The following is a 20515-nucleotide window of genomic DNA, read 5'->3' on the forward strand; positions in this document are numbered from 1 at the left end:
GAAGTGGCTGGGAGCGGCCACTGCATTCTAGTCTGGGCGACAGAGTGAGACTCCAACCAAAAAAAAAAAAAAAAATAAAGGTCAGAGCCACTCATTAGATTAGGATCCAAGGGCAGGGCAGCAAAGGGGTGTCTATTCCAAAAGTCCCCGTCCAAGAACATGGGATAAGAATTACCCTATTTTTTCCAGTCATAGTCCTGAGGTCCTAGATTGGGCTCTACCTGTGGTAAGCAAGTGACTTTCTCTGTGGGGATGGAGAAAGGTGACCCTGTGGACCTTCTCCTGAGACTGTAGAGTGCCAGGCAGAATAACAAACACCACCAGCAACCTGCCCATCCCTATGGACTGGGCGTAAGGGTGTGGAATGTTGCTAGAGATAAGTGACTGGACTGGGGCCTCCAGACCCGGCCAAGATTTGCTCTGCACAGCAAGTCCCCTACATACAAATGAGCTCCATTCCAAGAGCATGTTTGTTAAGACCAATTTGTTCCTAAGTCCAACAAGGTTAGGCCAGGTACCCAACTAACACAATCAGCTACACAATACCAGCGACATCACTGCTGCTTTTATCCTGGCTTCTGGACAACCTGGGCTTGAAATAAAGACTATACTACTGTACTCTTGTATAGTAAAGTACACAGAAACACAACCACTTGTAGAGGATGCACGCACATGACAATGTATGCCAGACACATAAACTAACTTACATGACTAGACATGTGAATGCACATTCACATCTTTGAAAGTTCGCAACTTGAAGGTTTGTATGTAGAGGATGTTCTGTAATTGCTTATGTGAGAATATTTAGTCCTCAGCACCTTCTGGTCACAGAATGGCAGCTGGCATCTCAGGAGACTGAATCTGAGATACTCCCAGAAGTATTTTCTTTGGTCAACACTGGTTATAAAGCTAAAAGTGTCAGATTGCACAAGCAGACATGGTGTTGCTGTGGATTGCTCCCTAAACCTCCATAGTGCCTCCTGCTGGTGGCTGACCCCAGGGCCGACCATAGTGCTTCCGTTCATTAACCAGCTCCATTCTTTTTGGCTTTGAGATAAAACCCACACGTTTCCACCAGCTTCTCAAGAGTGAAGCTAACCTTTGCAGGGAAAAAAGGTTCCATTTTTCTGTTGTTCCTGTTTTTCTGGTTACAAGAACATAAATAAATTTCAGGATGTTAGAAAAGCCCTATGAGAAACCTGTCTGGCCAGTTTTATCTGAATAAAACATCTGGTGACTGTGGGAGCTGCTTCCAAGTGAGACCTACTGCCCTCTCGAGACCTACAACAGTATGGACACTCTTTCCCTGGCTTGTAGTAAGCTTTCCTATCTAAAAAAATAAAGGTCAGGCGCAGTGGCTCACGCCTATAATCCCAGCACTTTGGAGGCTGAGGTGAGAGGATTGTCTGAGTCCAGGGGTTTGAGACCAACCTGGGCAACTTGGTGAGACCTCACCTCTACAATACATAAAAAATTAGCCAGGCATGGTGGTGCACACCTGCAGTTCAAGCTTCTTGGAAGGCTGAGGTGGAAGGATCAACAAAGCCCAGTAGGTCGAGGCTGCAGTGTCTGTGAGTGTGCCACTGCACTTCAGCCTGGGCAACTGAGTGAGATTCAAACTCAAACTCAAACTCAAATAAAAAGAAAAGAAAAGAAATGAGCTGAGGTGGGGTGCATCTATAAATCCTAGCTATTTAGGAAGCTGAGGCAGGAGGATACCTTGACTCCAGGTACAAGGCTGCAGCGAGCTACGATCATGCCATTATGCTCCAGCCTGAGTGGCAGAGGGAGACTTTGTATCCAAATAAATAAACACACAAATTGCAGAAATTGCTTGGAGGGCACTGGGACTAAATCTGTAACCCAGATGAAAGCTGTTTCCCAGATCCCTATCTTAGGCTGGGGGCATTTGGGACAGATTAGTGAAGGTGCTTAGGCTTGTAGAGAGGTTTTAGATGCTGTGTCTTGTGCATCTCAGGGAAGCCTGTGGAGGTGAAGCAAAGCAGGAAGAAATTTGGGATTGACATTAGAGCCAGAATCTCATTTTATTTCACTCTGAATGCAAAAAAAGTGAGCAGAAAAAGCTTTTTCCAGACAATTTCCACTTGAACTATTTCTGCAGTTATCCTGAATTTTGAGCATTCTTCACTCTCAGCATGAGTTTTTGTCCTTCGATTTTAGCCATGCTCTAGAAGCAAACTGAAACTCCTGCATGGAGAATTGAGGAGTCTGTTTATCTCAAACCAGGTGAGTTTCCAGTTGGAGGAAATATCTAGGGGTGAGCTGCTACCTTGCAAGTTAAAGGAGATTTAAATTCCCAGTTGTCATAAGGGAGCCTATAATCTAACAGGAGAAACAGATGATATATTCCCAAAACACAAGTCACACATTGGTAGCAAAAAGGGAAGGGCTGATAGAAGTCATTCCTCAGCAGGGCAGGCTATGTAATCTGTGGGTCTCAGGGCAAAATGAAATGATAAAAAATCAGGGGGATAATGGCTTTTAAAGGTATACATCGGCTGGGCACAATGGTTCACACCTACAATCCCAGCACTTTGGGAGGCCAAGGTGAGAGGATTGCCTGAGCATTCACATGTTCAAGACCAGCCTGGACAACTTGGCAAAACCTCATCTCTACAATAAATTAAAAAAATTAGTCGGGCTTGGTGGCGTGTGCCTGTAGTTGCAGCCACTTGGAAGGCTGAGGCGGAATGATCACCTGAGCCCAGCCATGAGTGTGACATTGCACTCCAGCCTGGGTGACAGAGTAAGACTCCAACTCAAAAAAATAAAAAATAAAAATAAAAGTATACATCAAGCCAGACACAAAAAGACGAATAAGATATGAAGTGCCCTGTGAGAGTCAAATTCATAGAGACAGGATACAGATTGGTGGCTGCAAGGGGCTAGAGGGAGGGGGAATGTGGAGTTATTGTTGTTTTTTTTGAGTTGGAGTCTCACTCTGTCACCCAGACTGGAGTGTAGTGGCCGCTCCCAGCCACCGCAGCGTCGACTTGCTGGGCTCTGGCGCTCCTTCCGCCTCAGCCTTCCGAGTAGCCGGAATTACAGGCACGCGCTACCACGCCCGGCTGATTTTTTGATTTATTGTAGAGATGAGGTCTTGTCAAGTTGCCCAGGCGGGTCTCGACCTCGCAGGCTCAGGCAATCCACTCACCTCGGCCTCCCAAAGTGCTGGGATTACAGCCTGAGCCACCGAGCCCGGCCTTTGATTTATTGTAGAGATGAGGTCTTGCCTGCCCAGGCGGGTCTCGAACCCGCAGGCTTAGGCAATCCACTCACCTCAGCCTCCCAAAGGCGTGGGATTACAGGCTGAGCCACCGAGCCCAGCAGAGTCATTGTTTAATGGGTTTCAGTTTGAGGTGATAAAATTAGCTGAGTGTGATGGGGTGTGCCTATAAATTCTAGCTACTTAGAAAGCTGAGGCAGGAGGATACCTTAAGCCCTTAAACATTCTGGAGATGGATGGTGGCAATGGTTGTACAACCATGTGGATGTACAAGTTATCTCTCACAGTATCCAAGGGTTATTAGTTCTAGGACTCCCTCAAGGATACCAAAATCCGTGGATGCTCAAGTCTCTGACATAAAGCAGTGTATTAGCATATCACCTACATACGTCCTCCCATATACTTTAAATCATCCCTGGATTACTTATAATACCAAACATGATGGCCACCCATCACTTCATCCTCATGGATTCAACATAGTACTTAGCACACTGCAAATTCAAGTTTTGCTTTTTGTAACTTTGTAGAATTTTTTCCCCCTGAATATTTAAAATCCATGGTTGGTCGAATCCACGGATGTGGAATCCATGGATGCAGAACCTACCCATGGATACAGAGGACTGGCTGTACTTAATGCCACTGAACTTCACACTTTAAAATGGTTAGAATGGTAGATTTTATGTTATGTATGTCTTACCACACCCTTATTTGCTATTTAATGTCGTTCTAAATGAAGGAAAATTAAAATTTTGTGCACGAAATTTACCCTTCACTTTTATATTATGCAATGCCATCTTTAAGTGTAAATAGCAGAGTACTTGACTTGTATTTGGAATCACTAAACTTATACAATTTGAATTTTATGGCCCATCCTAGGAGGGCATCTCAAGCTGATTAGATGAGACGAACACAAGCTAGACTCATGGAAGCTGGAAGAAGAAGCACAGAGGTACAGAGCTTATTGAGAGAGCCCCCCCGGGGCAGGGGGCCTCATGGGTGCCTGTGGGCAGGTGCTTTTTTGGGCCTGGTAACTGCCAGGTTCCCCTTCCTGCCAGGTATCTCCCCTGTCTCACCCTAGCCCACAGCAAACTGGCTACTCCAAAACTCAGAGTTGGGGGGAGGGCATTACCTTGCTAAGCTATGGTGTGATCCTGTGCTCTTTGAGCTATGGCCAAGCCATGCTTTCTTAAGCTTTGGCCCCCTCTCCTACCTTAGGGAGGCAAATCTCCTCTTTCTCTCTCTAATTTACTTCCTAAATAAACTATATTTTCCAATCTAAAAAAAAAAAACAACTCAGAGCTGGGACACTCTCAGTAAAGGGTTGGGCGAGAGGCTAACTCCCATGGAGGCTCAGCTAAGTGGGGATGGCCACCACCAACCTCTACCCCACAGGGTGCACCCACCTGACACTGACCCTCCCTGTCTTGGCACCAAGCTACTGTCAAGGGCAGAGGGTGGCAGCAGCTGTTGCAGGGTAAGGGAAGAAGAGGGAGGCAGGCGAGGGAGTGGCAGTGTGAGTACTTCCAGGGAGGCAGCAGTGGGTGGGACTGTGTAAACCCAGGCGTCTCCAGCCCCCAGCACTTGTTGATGCATGGGGCATCACTTGCAAAATACACATTCAAAGACACACTGATTAAGAATTTCAAGACTGCAGCCACAGTGCATTGAGCCCCAAGTGCAGGGCCCTTCTGAGTCCAGGCTCTTATTCAAACCGCACTGGTCACACACCCATGAAGCCAGCCTGTTTCAGGCAAAAGAGAGTATGTGGCTGGGGTATTCCTTGAAAGATCCCCTCATGCCCCAAGGAAACCCGAGCGTAGAAAGTGCCGACCGTGGAGGAGGCTGAGGGAGCCTTTCTCCTCACACGCTCCCTCTCTCTCTTTGGCACTGAACTTCAACTTTGCCCCATCCCTTTTCACCTCCTGCTCCCTGCGGGGGTCTGCCAGTAGTTGACTGGTCTGCAAACTTGTCTGAGCCAGGATGTACTGGACCTTGAACTCCGTGGACTGATAAATGGAATCCAGTCAATTTCAGTGCTGAGTCCAGTTTCCCAAGTTGCTTAGCCCAGGGCTATCATACGGAAGGCCGGCAGCACAAGAGACTGTCCAAAGTCAGTCTGGCCCCGAAGGCCTGGGGGTGGCAACTGAGAAGGAGAGATCTTGCTCTCGGGCTGCTGCCATCTGTGGAGGCTTAGGGAGTCGTCTCTCCCTTCTTCTAGTTCCTGAAGTTTTCCAGGAATGGACTGCCGGTAACACACTTCTCCTTGCAGTGGCCTCTAGCCACATCTAGGGTAGTGCAGGGTGCTTTTTCTGGACTGAAAAGCATGCCTTGAGCATTGTCTGGATCATGCTGCAGAGGGTCATGCTCCAACTGGACCATTTGCTAGCGGGACTCTTGTTTCATCAAGTATCTTTTGAGGAATTTTCCACTTTGGGGGTTCCCTTTCTGCACCCTGCACTGTGAAGAGACCTCACGGCAGTTATACTAGTAAAGTTACCATATAAGTTGTAGTCTTCCCTTGGGGTAAATATGCCACACTGCTAGGCTCCTGAGGCCCTATTTCCAGGAAGGCAGTCAGGGGCAGCCAGCAGTGTCCCTATGCTCTTTTCTCTGGGTGCCGGGAGGAAGTCATTTTCTCTTGAGCTGGGAAATAATCAGGCTCACCTAAACAGGGCAGCTCAGCCCTGCCCCATCCAACTGGCAGAGGGGCTGGGAGTAAGGAGAAACACCCCAGAATCAGCAAAGCTGGATGCCAGGGACCATGAGAGGCTGATAGCTTGGCTTTTGGTCCTGGGAAGCATGGCAGCCTGGCTGGGGAGAAGCTCCCTGGCAGTGGGAGGCTGGACACTGCCCTCTGTTCGCAGATTCTAGTCTTCTATCCCACTCTATGCCAGCCCTGTGCCTCAGTGGCCGCAGGTGGCAGTTCTGTGTCTAATTTCTCCATCAAGAACGAAGACTGGATCTGTGAGGTGACTAGGGCCTTTACTAGTGTTATATATCTATACAGGGTTTTGAAGAAAAAGCAAGAGTTGGGCACGGTGGCTCACGCCTGTAATCCCAGCACTTTGGGAGAGGATTGCCTGAGTTGAGGGGTTTGAGACCAGCCTGAACAACTTGGCAAGACCTCATCTCTACAGTAAATCAAAAAATCAGCCGGGTGCAGTGTCATGCACATCTGTGTTTCCAGCTACTTGGAAGGTTGAGGCGGAAGGATTGCCTGAGCCCAGCAGGTCGAGGCTGCGGTGGCTGTGAGCGTACCGCTGCACTCCGGCCTGGGCAATAGAGCAAGACTCCAACTCAAAAACAAAAAAGTAAAAGCAAGCAATCCTCTGTCCAACCTTGAAAGGTTTCCCATTTCAAATGACTCAGTTATGACTCTTTTGAGCAAGAGCTCAAAGAATCTGATCAAAGATAACATTTAAATAAACACAACATTTCCCCCTTTCTACTGTAAAGCTTGATGAATGACAGTACAGGAGTACTTGCTGAACAGCCCTTCATTTTTTTATGTTTTTTAGATCTTGGTGGACTTTATCCTGAATTTCCAACGTTAAAAAATAAATTTTTCTACTGCTCAGTTCATCAGGCAATCAGAAATCACCGAAGTTCATCTGGATAATTTCTGCTACAGATGATCACTTGAGGAGGTAACTGTCGTGTAGTGAAAAACACACTAGACTGGGAGTCAGAAAGTCTCAGTTTGCACGTCTTTGCCCTGCCTTTTCAAAGCTGGAAGGCCTGGGTAAGGTAACTCGCCTCTTTGGACTCTTGGTTTCCTCATGTACAAAATGGTGGTAGAAAAGCCCACAAATCTCACAAAACTGTTAATATGCAGAAGTACCTATTTGTGCTTGATATAGAACATTGATATTTGAACAGATGTCCTGGGTTATAATCGGATACATTTGTGGTGTTTTCTGCAACATTTCCCCCATCACCCCACCGATTTAATAAAACAAATATAAAGGTAACATTTTTAAAATTGCTGTATTCAAAATTAATAATAAACTTTAGGGTAAATAAGCTTTAAAACAAAAGTACATAAGCAAAAATAAATAATTTACACCAACCCACTAACCTAATTTTCAGAGTAAAGCCATTTCCAATTACAGCACTGTTATCCCGGGCACCAACCTGTGGGTAAACTTTGATAGTTCATTGTTTTTAAAAAACAGTATCAAAAAACTGAACACTAAGTAAAATCTTTAACAAAACCAAAACACTGGATTTAACTTTTTAATTTTAAACAACCAAACTTGGTAATTTTACACAATCCAATGTAACGCTAATTATATTAGCTTTTCTGCTTGAAGAGTTGGGATTCAACAGGGATGGGAAACTATAAGTGAATAGCTTGCAAATCATGAGATACAATAAAAATGGATGTAGTAGAGCAAAAACTGCAGACACTCTACCAACTGGGGGCAATATCTGAAGGCTTTATATCCTTTATTATCCATGATGGCTTTTGGAGTTATGATTGTGTGACATAGGACCTTTTGACATTTTAGTTACAGCCTTTATTTTTTTCACAGTAAGTTACAAATCCATCATAAGACTTCACTAGTCTTGTATGTAGACTCGAGGAGTTTGTGATCTGATAAAAGAGTAACATGAAGATTTACCATATTGCCTAATTTCATCCTCCTTGTACACAATAAATCAGTTTGGGAATCCATTCCAAGGGTATATACACAAAAGTGTCAAGAATAAAATGTTCTCCACTCTTGCATAAAAATGTGTACAGTGTATCAGGAATGGAAAATTCTCATTTTCCTGGGCCCGGGCTTCATGGATTTCTGCTGCCAGAAGATAAAAGGCTCCTCCTGCTTTATTGCTCCATTGTTCTGAGGATTAATCATCCAACCCTGGCGTTTCTCCTTGTTGGATCCTAGATGCTATTCTGATGGCTTCTTCCAGAGATGGCTGCTCTCCAAGCTGAAACAGGAACACATAAATCAAACACTGACAATTCAAAAGTCACAGTCAAGGTTGCCAAAGAAATGTTATACGCCTGAAGTAAAACTTCTCTCCGTAATTCTGGCACTTGAGCTTGTCAATATGCTACTGCTAACCCAATCATTAAAAGAACAAAAGCAAATTTCTGCAGGGGAGAATAATGCAATTTCTTTATTTAGGAGTTTTTTTTCTTTGAGACAGCGTCTCACTATGTTGTCCGGGATGGTCTTGAACCCCTGGCCTCAAGCAATCCTCCCACCTTGGCCTCACAAAGTGCTGGGATTACAGGGGTATTTTAGGATTTTGATAAACTCTTCATACATGCAAGGGACAAAAGATGCTCACCATAGCCAGTGAAGATGGCGAGCTTCCTGAGTCTTTAGCTTCCACACCCAGAAACTAAGTAACATCAATGGCTGATGTTTTCCTAAATGTGTTCTAACCCTTTATCAAGTAAACACATGGAAAAGGAACCCTTCCTAAGGAGCAGTAATCTGTACCTAGCACCCAGGATTCTAGATTCTCAGCTGAATCCTTTGACTCTTCCCACAGAATGACTCCTTTTAAGCCTTCTGACATTCCCCACTTTAAAATGGGGTACACAGATTCTCAGAGGATTAATGTAGGGTCTGTGTTTACATTAGATTGTTCTCTGAGGAGTAGCTCTTTAATATGCTAAAGAGTGCTTTACAGAATCTGGCCCAATTAGACTTTTATTTTTAGAGTAAAGCTGGCTGATTTACATAACTAAATCTGTTTTCTTGCTATAAATTCCCCTAAAATAGGCAAAGATAGTAGAGAACATAGTGTTGTTCTCTTTGAGTTTGTCTCAACCCATTTCCTTAAAGTAGGCAAGGTGACACAAATTATTCTGCACCTGGCCTCCTGTAAAGGTTATACACAGAGCACAGTTGAGAGTGCCATCAACTGAGGACAGCTGCCCTTGGACTCACCTGAACTGCAATCTGGGTGCCATTGGACGTTGCCACTAAGGTCAGAGGTCTGGTTTCTGTGGTTACTAAGTGATGGCTATGCTGCGGGTGCCCCATTTCTGATGAGGCAGTATGGAACGCTGCCAAGTCTTGAGCCACGATTGCAACCTAAACAAAACAAAACAAAAAAAGCACACACATGAGGACTTATATCTGTGACTTAAACAGCCTAAAGTCCACGTAATGCAACAGACTGTTTTCAACTTGAAAAGGAAAAACTCCCTTCTGATCACAGATTTGTCGAAGCCTAACACTGAAAGAGACCTCGTAAGTTGACTATTCTGAATTCTTTTTTATTTGAGGAAGCTGAGGCTCAGAGAAGGGACTCGCCCTCTAAGATCACGAAGTGAGCCAAAGGCAGTTCAGGGCTGAGGACACTGGAGAAGTGGGTCTGCTATGCCAGGCTCCACTAACCAGGGAGACCTGGCTGTACCTGGGTTCCGTAAATTACCCCCGAGCTTGGGAAGTTACACATGTGGACTGACTTACATCTCAAAGTGTATTTATTTCTGAATTTGGGTCACCGGCAGAAAAATGCTATTTTTTTTTTTGTTTACCTGCTATAATTAAAATGAGATTTCCATTTAACTAGGAAAACAGAAAGGACCAATGGCATTACAGAAAAACAGCAACATTCTGTCTTACACTCATTTTCCATTTTAGACTCCATGCAATCTTTTCCTATTGCTCCTGCATCCAGCCAAAGGGATTAGAAGTGCTTTTGTGGCTCTTACACCACAAATAAAAAAATTTTAAAACGTAGCCTGCCTTGAGTGCAATGATGCTTACAACTAATTAAACATAACCAGTCACAGATTTCCTTCTCCATTCCCACTGCTTCACTTGACAAGCCTTAACAATTTTTTCTTTAAAAGAAAAAAAGTAGATAGCACAGAAAATGGTAACAACTACTTCTGTTTAGATAGTATTCTAAAATTTTAGCCAAATTCAAAGAACAGATCAAAAACTAAAACTGCTGCTTTACTTGGCCATTAATACACTAAAAATACTAGATTTTAAGTTAACAGATATTTAGATTATATCAATCCTAGTAATGCTCCATAATCTTGTAAGAAAAACAGATTTTAGTCTAGCAATGGTTGACTAGTTTATATCAGACTAACCCTCCTACAGATAACAATTATAAACTTGACAAAAATATGAAAAAATTGCTGGGCACGGTGGCTCATGTCTGTAATCCCAGCACTTTGGGAGGCTGAGGTGAGTGGACTGCCTGAGCCCGCGGGTTCGAGACCCGCCTGGGCAACTTGGCAAGACTTCATCTCTACAATAAATCAAAAAATTAGCCGGGTGTGGTGGCATGCACCTGTACACTACTTGGAAGGCTGAGGCGGAAGGATCGCTGGTGCCCAGCAAGTGGAGGCTGCAGTGGCTGTGAGCGTGCTCCTGCACTCCAGTCTGGGTGACAGAGGAAGAGACTGACTCAAAAAAGAAAAAAAAAAGAAAAAGAAACTATCTGAGGGTATTGAGAAGCAATGAAAAACACAAAGAAACAGAATGGGATTCTTGAAAGAAGAGAACCGCAATGGGTTCCATCTGCATTTAAACAGATTTTCCACTGAGGATCCTACCCAGTCTGAACAGCATGCGGCAACTTAAAAACACAATGGAGCCTAGGGCTGCCAGAATGGCAGCACATTGAGAGAGAGTCTAGAAAGGGGAGACTCAAGTGGGAAGCCCCAAAATCTGTGTTTAAACCCCTCAAATCCTTAAGACCCCTGAACCCATAAATGTGTGCAGTTTCCAATAATGTTCCAGTAAGTCTAGCAGAAAGCAGCAGCTGGGAGGTTAAAATGCTGAGAAGAGATTTCAGCAGTAGTCACCAGAGGAGAGGCAAAATTTGGAGTTTTGATCTTTACCAAGTTACCAGGTTGGTAAACATGTCAGGCTTTACACTGAAACCCTAATGACCACACTTTTGGAATAAAGATTATGTCCCAGGACTAAAAGATTCACCCTTAGACCTAATGGCAAAACTCAAACAGACCTGCCTTTAAAAAGTATAAATCCCAGCCTCCACAAGTAATTGAACTACATGATAGAAAAAAAAAAGTCAATATTCTTCAGAGAAAGAACAAAATTCAGAATCTTCACAATGTATCATTTACAAGGTTCAGAATACAATTTAAAAATTACGAGACATGAGAAGAGGAAAATGTGATCCAGATTCAAGAGAACATGAAGTCAACAGAGAAACAGATTTGGATTCTTACCAAAATGTTGGAATTAGCAATGACTTTAAAGTAGCTATTATAAATATGTTCAAAGGCTTAAAGAAAGAGATGGTCATAACATGGGGGGAATCTCAGTAGACAAAAACTACAAAAAAAGGAAATTCTACAGTTGAAAATTAAAATATCTGGTTCAGGCCAGTAATTCTAGCACTTTGGGAGGCCGGGAATGGGGGATTATTTAAGGCCAAGGGTTTGAGGACAGCCTGGGCAACACAGCGAGATCTTGTCTCTACAAAAAATTTTAAAAATAGCCAGGTCTGGTAGCATGTGCCGTGTCCTAGCTACTCGGAAGGCTGAGGTGGGAAGATGGTTTGAGCTCAGGAGTTGGAAACCAGTCTAGGCAACAGAGCAAGACCTTGTCTCTTAAAAAAAAAATTTTTTTTTTTGAAAAAAATAATGGCTAAACTTTCCTCAAATATGGCAAAAAGACACACACACACAAACACACAAAACCATAAATTTATAAACATAAGAAGGACAGTATGTAAATACAGAAAAAGCCACACCATAATCAAATTGCTAAAAAGCAAATAAAGGTTGAGTATTATTATAAATAGCAACAGAGTGTATTCCTGCTGAGGAGATGACTGCATCATGAGCAGGGACTGCGATGGGTGTGCCGTCCTGCGTTACCATTGTGATGGTGTTGCCAATGGTCTGCATGTCAGCTTGGGATATGTTGACCTGAAATATGGTGCATTTACAAATTAGCCAATGTTGCTTGTTATATCTGGCAATCTTACTTAAAGACTGGGACTAATCCTTGTGTGCATTTACTCTGTGAGAGTAAATAAGCATTTTATAATGGAATAATCTCTTTCTTTAATCAGAAAAACAACATTTCTTAATTGCATCTCCTCCTCTCCAGCCCTACTGCTAAATTTAGACCCTTATTTTTCACTCATCTGAATTTCTTTTTTTTTTTTCTGAGTTGGAGTCTCACTCTGTCGCCCAGACTGGAGTGCAGTAGCCGCTCCCGGCCACCATAGCCTCGACCTGCTGGGCTCCAGCGATCCTTCCGCCTCAGCCTTCCGAGTAGCCAGAATTACAGGCACGCGCTACCATGCCCGGCTGATTTTTTATTTTATTGTAGAGATGAGGTCTCGCTAAGTTGCCCAGCCGGGTCTCAAACCCGTGGGCTCAGGCAATCCACTCACCTCAGCCTCCCAAAGCGCGGGATTACAGGCTGAGCCATTGAACCCAGCGTCTGAATTTCTACTTTGGGAGGTGACATGAGAACTGCCTGAGCCCAGGGGTTCGAGATCAACTTGACGAGACCTCATTTCTACAATAAATAAAAAAAATTACTCAGGCATGGTGGCGCATGCCTGTATTTTCAGCTACTTGGAAGGCTGAGGCAGAAGGATTGCCTGAGCCCAGCAGGTGAGCGTGCCATTGCACTCCAGCCTGGGTGAATGAGACTCCAACAACAACAAAAAAAGATGAAACAAATGTATTCAAAAACAAAACTTATCAAAATGGATACAAGAAAAACTAGATAACCTGAATAGCACATATCTATTTAAAACACATTAAAAACCTCCCCTAAAAGAAAATTGCAGGCCCAGATGGATGTCTGATTAATTCTATCAAACTTTTAAGAAAGAAATAATGCCAATCTTAAACTATCAGAAAACAGTGCAAAGCAAAACTTCCCAGCTTGTTTTGTAAGGCAAGCACAACTCTGATATTTAAATAAGAGATGAAACTGAAAAGAAAAAAATTGTAGACAAACACAGCTCACTGAACACTGGCACCAAAATCTCTTAAAAAAATATTAGTAAACTGTCACAGAGGATTTTTAGGGCAATGAAAATACCCTGATAATATTATATTGTTAGAAGTACATCATTATACATTTATCCAAAATTTCTGAACCATATGAATAGATGACATTCAAAAAATTTAAACTATATATAATTTTAAAAATTAAATTAAAAATTTTTTAATTTAAAAAAATTTAAAAAGTAAAAATAAACTCATTGCAAATGAGTTCCTGAGTATCTGATGATGATGGTAAGAATAGCAACCACCAGGTACAGTGGCTCATGCCTGCAATCCCAGTACTTTGGGAGGCAGAGGTGAAAGGCCTGAGCCCAAGGGTTTAAGACCAGCCTGGGCAACTTGGCGAGACCTCACCTCTACAATAAATTAAAAAAAAAAAAGGAAAAGAAAAAGAAAAGAAAAAAAAGAGAAAAAGATGGAAAAAAATAGCTACCATTACTGAATACTTAATATATACTTGGCTGACTAACTTAAATGCATTATCTCATTCAATCTTTTTATCAACCTTATAGGGTAGATGCAACTATCACTCCTATTTTATAGATGAGGAAAAACAGGCTCTGAGGGTTAAGTAAATAAGAAGTACAAAAACAGGATTCACTCTGAAGTTTGTGGCTTACTCTCTATACCATACTGCACATCTATGTAACAGTTTTGATACTGACATATGTACTGATATAACAGAAAAAAGTAATTACCTGCTGCCCTTCAGTACCCTCGGCAGTAACCATAGCAACAGAGTGTGTTCCTGCTGAGGAGATGACTGCATCATGAGCAGGGACTGTGATGGGTGTGCCGTCCTGCGTTACCATTGTGATGGTGTTGCCAATGGTCTGCATATCAGCTTGGGATATGTTGACCTGAAATATGGTGCATTTACAAATTAGCCAATGTTGTTTGTTATATTTGACAATCTTACTTAAAAACTGGGAATAATCCTTGTGTGCATTTACTCTGTGGGAGCAAATAAGTATTTTATAATGGAATAGTCTCTTTCTTTAATCAGAAAAACCACCATTTCTTATTTGCATCTCCTCCTCTCCAGCCCTACTGCTAAATTTAGACCCTTAGTTTTCACTCGTCTGAATTTCTACAATAATCCAACTTCAGCTGGGCATGGAGGCTTATGCCTATAATCCCAGCACTTTGGGAGGTGGGGGTGAAAGAACTGCCTGAATCCAGGGGTTCAAGACCAGCCTGGGTAACATGGTGAGACCTCGTCTCAATAATAAATCAAAATATTAGCGTGATGGCACACACCTGCAGTGCCAGCTACCTGGAAGACTGAGGCAGAAGAATCACCTGAGCTCAGCAGGTTGAGACTGTGGTGGCCAAGATCATGCCACTGTACTCTGACCTGGGTAACAGAGTGAGAATCCAACTTAAAAAAAAAAAATCCAACTTCTCTCCAGGTATGCAGTCTAACTCTTCATTAATCATCTTATACCTTGATATATATATATTTTTGAGTGGGGGTCTCACTCTTGTCACCCAGGCTGGAGGGCAGTGGCACGCTCACGGCCACCACAGCCTTGACCTGCTGGGCTCAGTTGATCCTTCCGCCTCAGCCTTCCAAGTAGCTGGAACTACGGGCACGTGCCAACATGCCCAGCTAATTTTTTGATTTACTAGAGAGATGAGGTCTCACCAAGTTGCCCAGGCTAGTCTTGAACCCCTGGACTCAAGCAATCCTCTCACCTCAGCCTCCCAAAGTGCTGGGATTACAGGCATGAGCCACTGCGCCCGGCCTACCTTGACATATTTCTAAAACAAAATAAAACAAATCGCATTATGCTCCCTGCTTACATCCCCAGTGACTCTCCAGCACCTATAGTTCAGACTTATATGGCATCTCTGACCTTTCATGATTTGGCTTTTACCAATTTCCCCAGACTCATCTTCCACTACGTTCAAACCAGCATCTGACACTCCAGTCACAACTAAACATTTGCAGTCCCAGAGAGTGTCATATACTCCCATGTGTTCACACTTTTGCCCTTTCTTCCACTCTCTGCTTATGAGTTCATGAAAATCTGTCAACTGAATGGCCATTCTCCATGAGGGATTCCGAGATCCTTTTACAAAGAATCATACTCTTTCCTCTATGCTGCCACGGCACTGTATATATCCCTCAATTACACACCCCCAAGATGAGAAATTATCACTCTTTTTAGAAATGTCTCTTTCCTCCTAGATTGTGATAGCCCCCTTCCTACATTTTCCACATTAAGTCCACCAAAATGTCTAGTGTGGGGTAGATGTTTGGTAAATGTCTACAATTTAACTGACTAAAGGAATAGAACGGAAATCTAATCCCTAAAGGAAATGGGAAGTTTAAGTCTAGAGAAAGTACACATTGTGATGGGCAAGACAATTGTTCTGAAATGCGTGAAGAGGGATAAGATTCATTGTGTATGTCACAGAGGAGCCATGAGTGGGTGATAATGGGCATGAGTTCTGGTCTGATAAAGGCTAGAATTATCCAACATTGGAAATGACTGCCTCTTAAGACAGAAATTGGCTAATTGCTGCAAGTATCTCAGTAGTGGCTGTTTCAGAGCTGCTGGAGCAGAAATTTCTCCTGCATAGGGAAGAGGGAGGTTAGATCAAATGACCTCCAGAGGGCCTCTGTATGTGATGATCTAATTCAAGAAAAAGTGTTAGGGCTGAAGTTGAATTAAGGTGAATATGTTGAGACTGTGGGCAGTCTGGGCCGGCCCCCTCCTCGCCCTCGCCCTCGTGGGTGACTGAGGAGTGGTGCTCCCGGCGCCCTGCGAGGGCTCTCGTGTCCTCACGGCCGGGGCATGGATTGCTCGGGTGGCAGCAGGGCTTTCCATATCCCAGCGGATTGTGAAGGGTACACTGCCAGTCTCTTCATTCACCATGGCTTCCTCTGATATTCAGGTGAAAGAACTGGAGAAGTGGGCCTCAGGCCAGGCTTTTGAACTTATTCTCAGTCCTCGGTCAAAAGAATCCGTTCCAGAATTCTCCCTTTACCCTCCAAAGAAAAAGGATCTTTCCCTGGAGGAAATTCAGAAGAAATTAGAATCTGCAGAAGAAAGATGCAAGTCCTATGAAAAGGAAGTCTTGAAGCAGCTTGCTGAGAAATGAGAGCATGAGAAAGAAGTGCTTCAGAAAGCAATAGAGGAAAACAACAACTTCAGTAAAATGGCGGAGAAGAAAGTGACTCACAAGATGGAAGCTAACAAAGAGAACTCAGAGGCACAGACAGCTGTCAAACTGGAGCGTTTGTGAGAGAAGGATAAGCACACTGAAGAAGTGCGGCAGAACAAAGAATCCAAAGATCCTGCTGATGAGACTGAAGCTAATTTGTTCAGAGAACTGACTTTCTCCCTCTCCCCTTCCTAAATATCCAAAGACTATACTGGCCAGTGTCATTTTATTTTTTTCCCTCCTTACAAACATTCTAGAAGCTGATGTAGGACTGTATAGGTAGATCCAAACTGTAAGATGTTGTTTTAGGGGCTAAAGGGGAGAAACTGAAAGTGTTTTACTCTTTCTCTAAAGTGTTGGTCTTTCTAATGTAGCTATTTTTCTTGTTGCATCTTTTCTACTTCAGTACACTTGGTGTACTGGGTTCATGGCTAGTACTGTATTGGCTCTGTGAAAACATATTTGTGAAAAAAGTATGTAGTGCCTTCTTTTGAACTGTTAGATGCTGGATATCTGTTCACTTTTCAATTCTGTCCCAATCTTACCAGATGCTACTGGACTTGAATGGTTAATAAAACTGTACAGTGCTAAGAAAAAAAAAGTGAATATGTTTAATTGTGCATGGCAGTCAGTGGACAAAGAATACTACGTGAAATTAGTGATATGGAAGTGAAAAGAAGGATGAATGGGATGGTATGAGAGTTCTGGTATAAGAGCAGATTAACAATGGGAAGTAAAGCTCTAAGAGAGAGAGGTAAGAAGAGAGTTTCCCATGAAAGTGGCAGATATAGGAAGGTCAAGATGCACCACATATTCCATTGTATCTATCTCCACCAGCTATGAAGACAACCTTAGCTAAAGCTTAAAAGTTGAATTAGGCTGAATTAGTTTTGGCTAGTGGTATCTAGAAAATAATGACAAATTTGGCTATCAGAGAACAACCACTATGTTGTGCTTTTCCTGGAGGAAATTAAGATACATATTCTATTGACTATATGAAGCAAGATGAGTGAACTCTCATAATTCCTGAATCTTTAAATTTTACAGGTTAGTCTATCATTGGCTTCCCAGGATTTTTTTTTTTTTTTGAGTTGGAGTCTCACTCTGTCACCCAGACTGGAGTGCAGCGGCCGCTCCCGGCCACTGCAGCCTCGACCTGCTGGGCTCCGGCGATCCTTTCATCTCAGCCTTCCGAGTAGCTGGAATTATAGGCGCACACTACCACGCCCGGCTAATTTCTGATTTATTGTAGAGATGAGGTCTCGCCAAGTTGCCCAGGCGGGTCTCGAACCTGCGGGCTCAGGCAATCCACTCACCTCAGCCTCCCAAGGTGCGGGATTACAGGCTGAGCCACCAGCCCGGCCCAGGATTTTTTAATGGTGTTATCATATCCAGATCACCTCAGCCAAGTCTCTGTTGACTTCTCGATTCCACCTCCTGGATCTAATCAGCCACCAAATCCTATTCCTTTTCTGAGCTGTTTTTGGTATGGATCTAGTACTTTTTAAGCCCTCAATGTCACTGTTGTTCTGACCTTCATCACCTCACTTTTGAATTATACCAGTAACAACAGTTGGATTGTACAGAGTCACAAATATTCTCTCTCCACTAATTTCCCTGACATAATCTCTTTCAGTAGACTACAGAAAAACAAACCTTTAGGAGTCTGCCACTACCTACAGGCTAAAGTTCAAACTTTGCCCTGATATTCAAGGCTTTCCTCAGCGGGAACCCAGCCTGTCTTTTAAGACCAGTTTCAGAAAAGTATTGAAATATTATTTTACTTGTTTGGCTTCTGGTGGATACTTACATGCTGCGTCCCATCCTGGGATATGAGTGTAACTTGTTGACTCAGCCCAGACTGGGTTACTGTGGCTACTTGTGTAGACACAACATCATCCCCCTCTACACCTGTAACGTATGTGATCTGGGACCCTTTAAGAACATCTTCACCTTGACCTGTTTAAAACAAATACATCATTTTAATCACCAACCAACCAATCTGTTTAGAAGACAGGACATTTTAAATATTAAAGAGAAAGTTATACTAATTAAAATATATACATATTATATTCTAAATCATAAAAATGGCTTCCAGAACATTCTTCCAATGCTTCCATATTCACTTTTGCAAAGCAAAACCACAACAAAGCTGACCATCCAATCTTTCCACATCAATGTAAGTATTCTACTTTTGGAAGACCTCTTTTACTCTCTTAGTTGGAGTGATTACATGGTACTGTGTATGTGTGTTGGAGGGAAGGAGGGGAGGAACTGTACAGAAAGACTGGCAAATAACTCTGCAACTATAGCAAGTATGTGCTAAGTTCTTGCATTCATTTAAGAAGCCGTTAAAAATGGTAAAATAAGCTTCCTAAACATTAACCACAAAACCACAATGATTTGTAAACACAACCTCCTGATATTAACTTAGTCTTTAACACAAGTGATTGACTGCAAGTCTTCAGTACACAATGACATCATTGTGTAAAGACAACATAATGGCATATTATCTGCGGTAAGTTAATCATTTAATAAGTGGCAGAACAGGAATCCCCATCCACTGTATTTCATAAAGAACCAGCAAGTAAGCAGGAATTTCAACAGTTCCCTACTGCTATACTTGGCAACTAGAAGGATTCCTGACCCCTCCTCCTTCCATCATTCCACCTCCCACGAAGCCAGAAAGACAGCAAAGAAAAATTTTCTCCTTCAAAGAAGGATTTAATAAGCACATCTAAGAGTGTTTCTCAAAGTCACTGGTTGATGCATACACTCAGATGGCTACAGTCATCAAGATGTCATTTCCATGACAGACATTACTTCACTTCTTTTTGTTCTGTTCCTCAGCTATTTATGTACCATTATTACAGGAGATTACAAAACTGAGGGGAACAAGTGCGAGAAAAGGAACACAAATTCATCCCTATTCTTGAAAATTATAGACTTTTCTAGACTATAAGAACTTTTGATAATCTGAAATATCAACATTTAGGAACCGAACAATGAAGCTTAAAAAAGGAAGAGTCTTAGAAACTAAGTTTGATATCATTAAAACCTGCGTTCTAACTGAAAGAATTCAGCCGTTGTTGGTAATATACTTTTATTTACTTCATCTTACCAATTTTCATGTACAAAGGGGTCACCCAAAAAGCTGGAATTATCTTTTGGAGGGTAGGTCCTTGTAGTATAAGCTTCCCCCACTAGGTAAGTGTTCTAGAAACCCACTGGCATCAGTGTACCAACTAGGGTTGTTGTGAGGGGCTGCGTTTGGCTTCAGTGAATTTTTAAAAAGAGATTCTTTCAACATATTTGCCCATTTCATGATGGTTTATTGCTGAGCACACCTGCACACACTGCGCTGCGTGTTCAGCAGTTTGGGACCAAAAATGGCATGGCCCTATGCCCCACCCTCCCTATTCATCTGATCTTGTCCTGAGTGACTTTTTTGTTTCCCTAGGTAAAAAGTCCTCAAAGGAAAACTTTTTTCCATGTGGAAAAGGTGAAACAGAAAAATGGCAGAAGCACTAAAAGGCATCAAAATTGACAAGTCAAAAATTGTTTTAGCAGTGGAAAAAGCATCTCAATAAGTATATTGCATGAAACAGAGTACTCTGAAGGCAACTGAATTTTAAACATAAAAGAATACAAATTTTTTTGTAAACAAATTCCACGTATTTTGGGTTTCCCCTTGTTATTATACATATGTTATTATTAACTATAGTCACATGCTGTACACTCAATCTCCAGAACTTATTCCTAAATGAAACTTTGTACTCTTTTGACCAGCAGTCCTCAAACTTTTTGGCATCAGGGATTGGTTTTGTGGAAGACAAATTTTCCATTGACAGGGAAAAGGGGTGGCGGTAGGGGGGATGTGCAGTTAAACCTCACTGCTAATGTTAATTTGCATTTGCAGTCGCTCCCCAGCACTAGCATCACTGCCTCAGCTCCACCTCATCAGGCGTTAGATTCTCATAAGGAGTGTGCAACCTAGAGCCTTCACATGTACAGTTAAACAACAGGGTTCGTGCCTCCTATGAAAATCTTTTTTTTTGAGTTGGAGTCTCACTCTGTCACCCAGACTGGAGTGCAGTGGCTGC

At 42.7% G+C, this 20515-nt stretch overlaps 1 protein-coding gene and 1 pseudogene across 3 annotated transcripts in view; one reads left to right on the plus strand and one right to left on the minus strand.

The window, feature by feature from the left end:
• Positions 1 to 7215: 7215 nt before the first annotated feature.
• ZNF143 (zinc finger protein 143) overlaps positions 7216 to 20515 on the minus strand; it is a 63665-nt gene continuing 50365 nt past the window's right edge. For all 3 annotated transcript variants that reach the window (XM_021710649.1, XM_008054574.2, XM_021710648.1), the window contains 4 exons: positions 18223 to 18371; positions 13937 to 14098; positions 9160 to 9306; positions 7216 to 8185 (listed from right to left, as the gene is read on the minus strand). In XM_021710649.1, coding sequence (XP_021566324.1) covers positions 8102 to 8185; positions 9160 to 9306; positions 13937 to 14098; positions 18223 to 18371 — 542 coding nt within the window. In that variant the 3' untranslated portion in view covers positions 7216 to 8101. The remainder of the gene's footprint in view (positions 8186 to 9159; positions 9307 to 13936; positions 14099 to 18222; positions 18372 to 20515) is intronic.
• Positions 16122 to 16607, plus strand: LOC103256807 (annotated as a pseudogene).

The sequence above is a fragment of the Carlito syrichta genome, unplaced genomic scaffold (genome assembly GCF_000164805.1).
Source record: "Carlito syrichta isolate Samal-C Ts95f unplaced genomic scaffold, Tarsius_syrichta-2.0.1 Scaffold296499, whole genome shotgun sequence".
Lineage (NCBI taxonomy): Eukaryota > Metazoa > Chordata > Mammalia > Primates > Tarsiidae > Carlito > Carlito syrichta.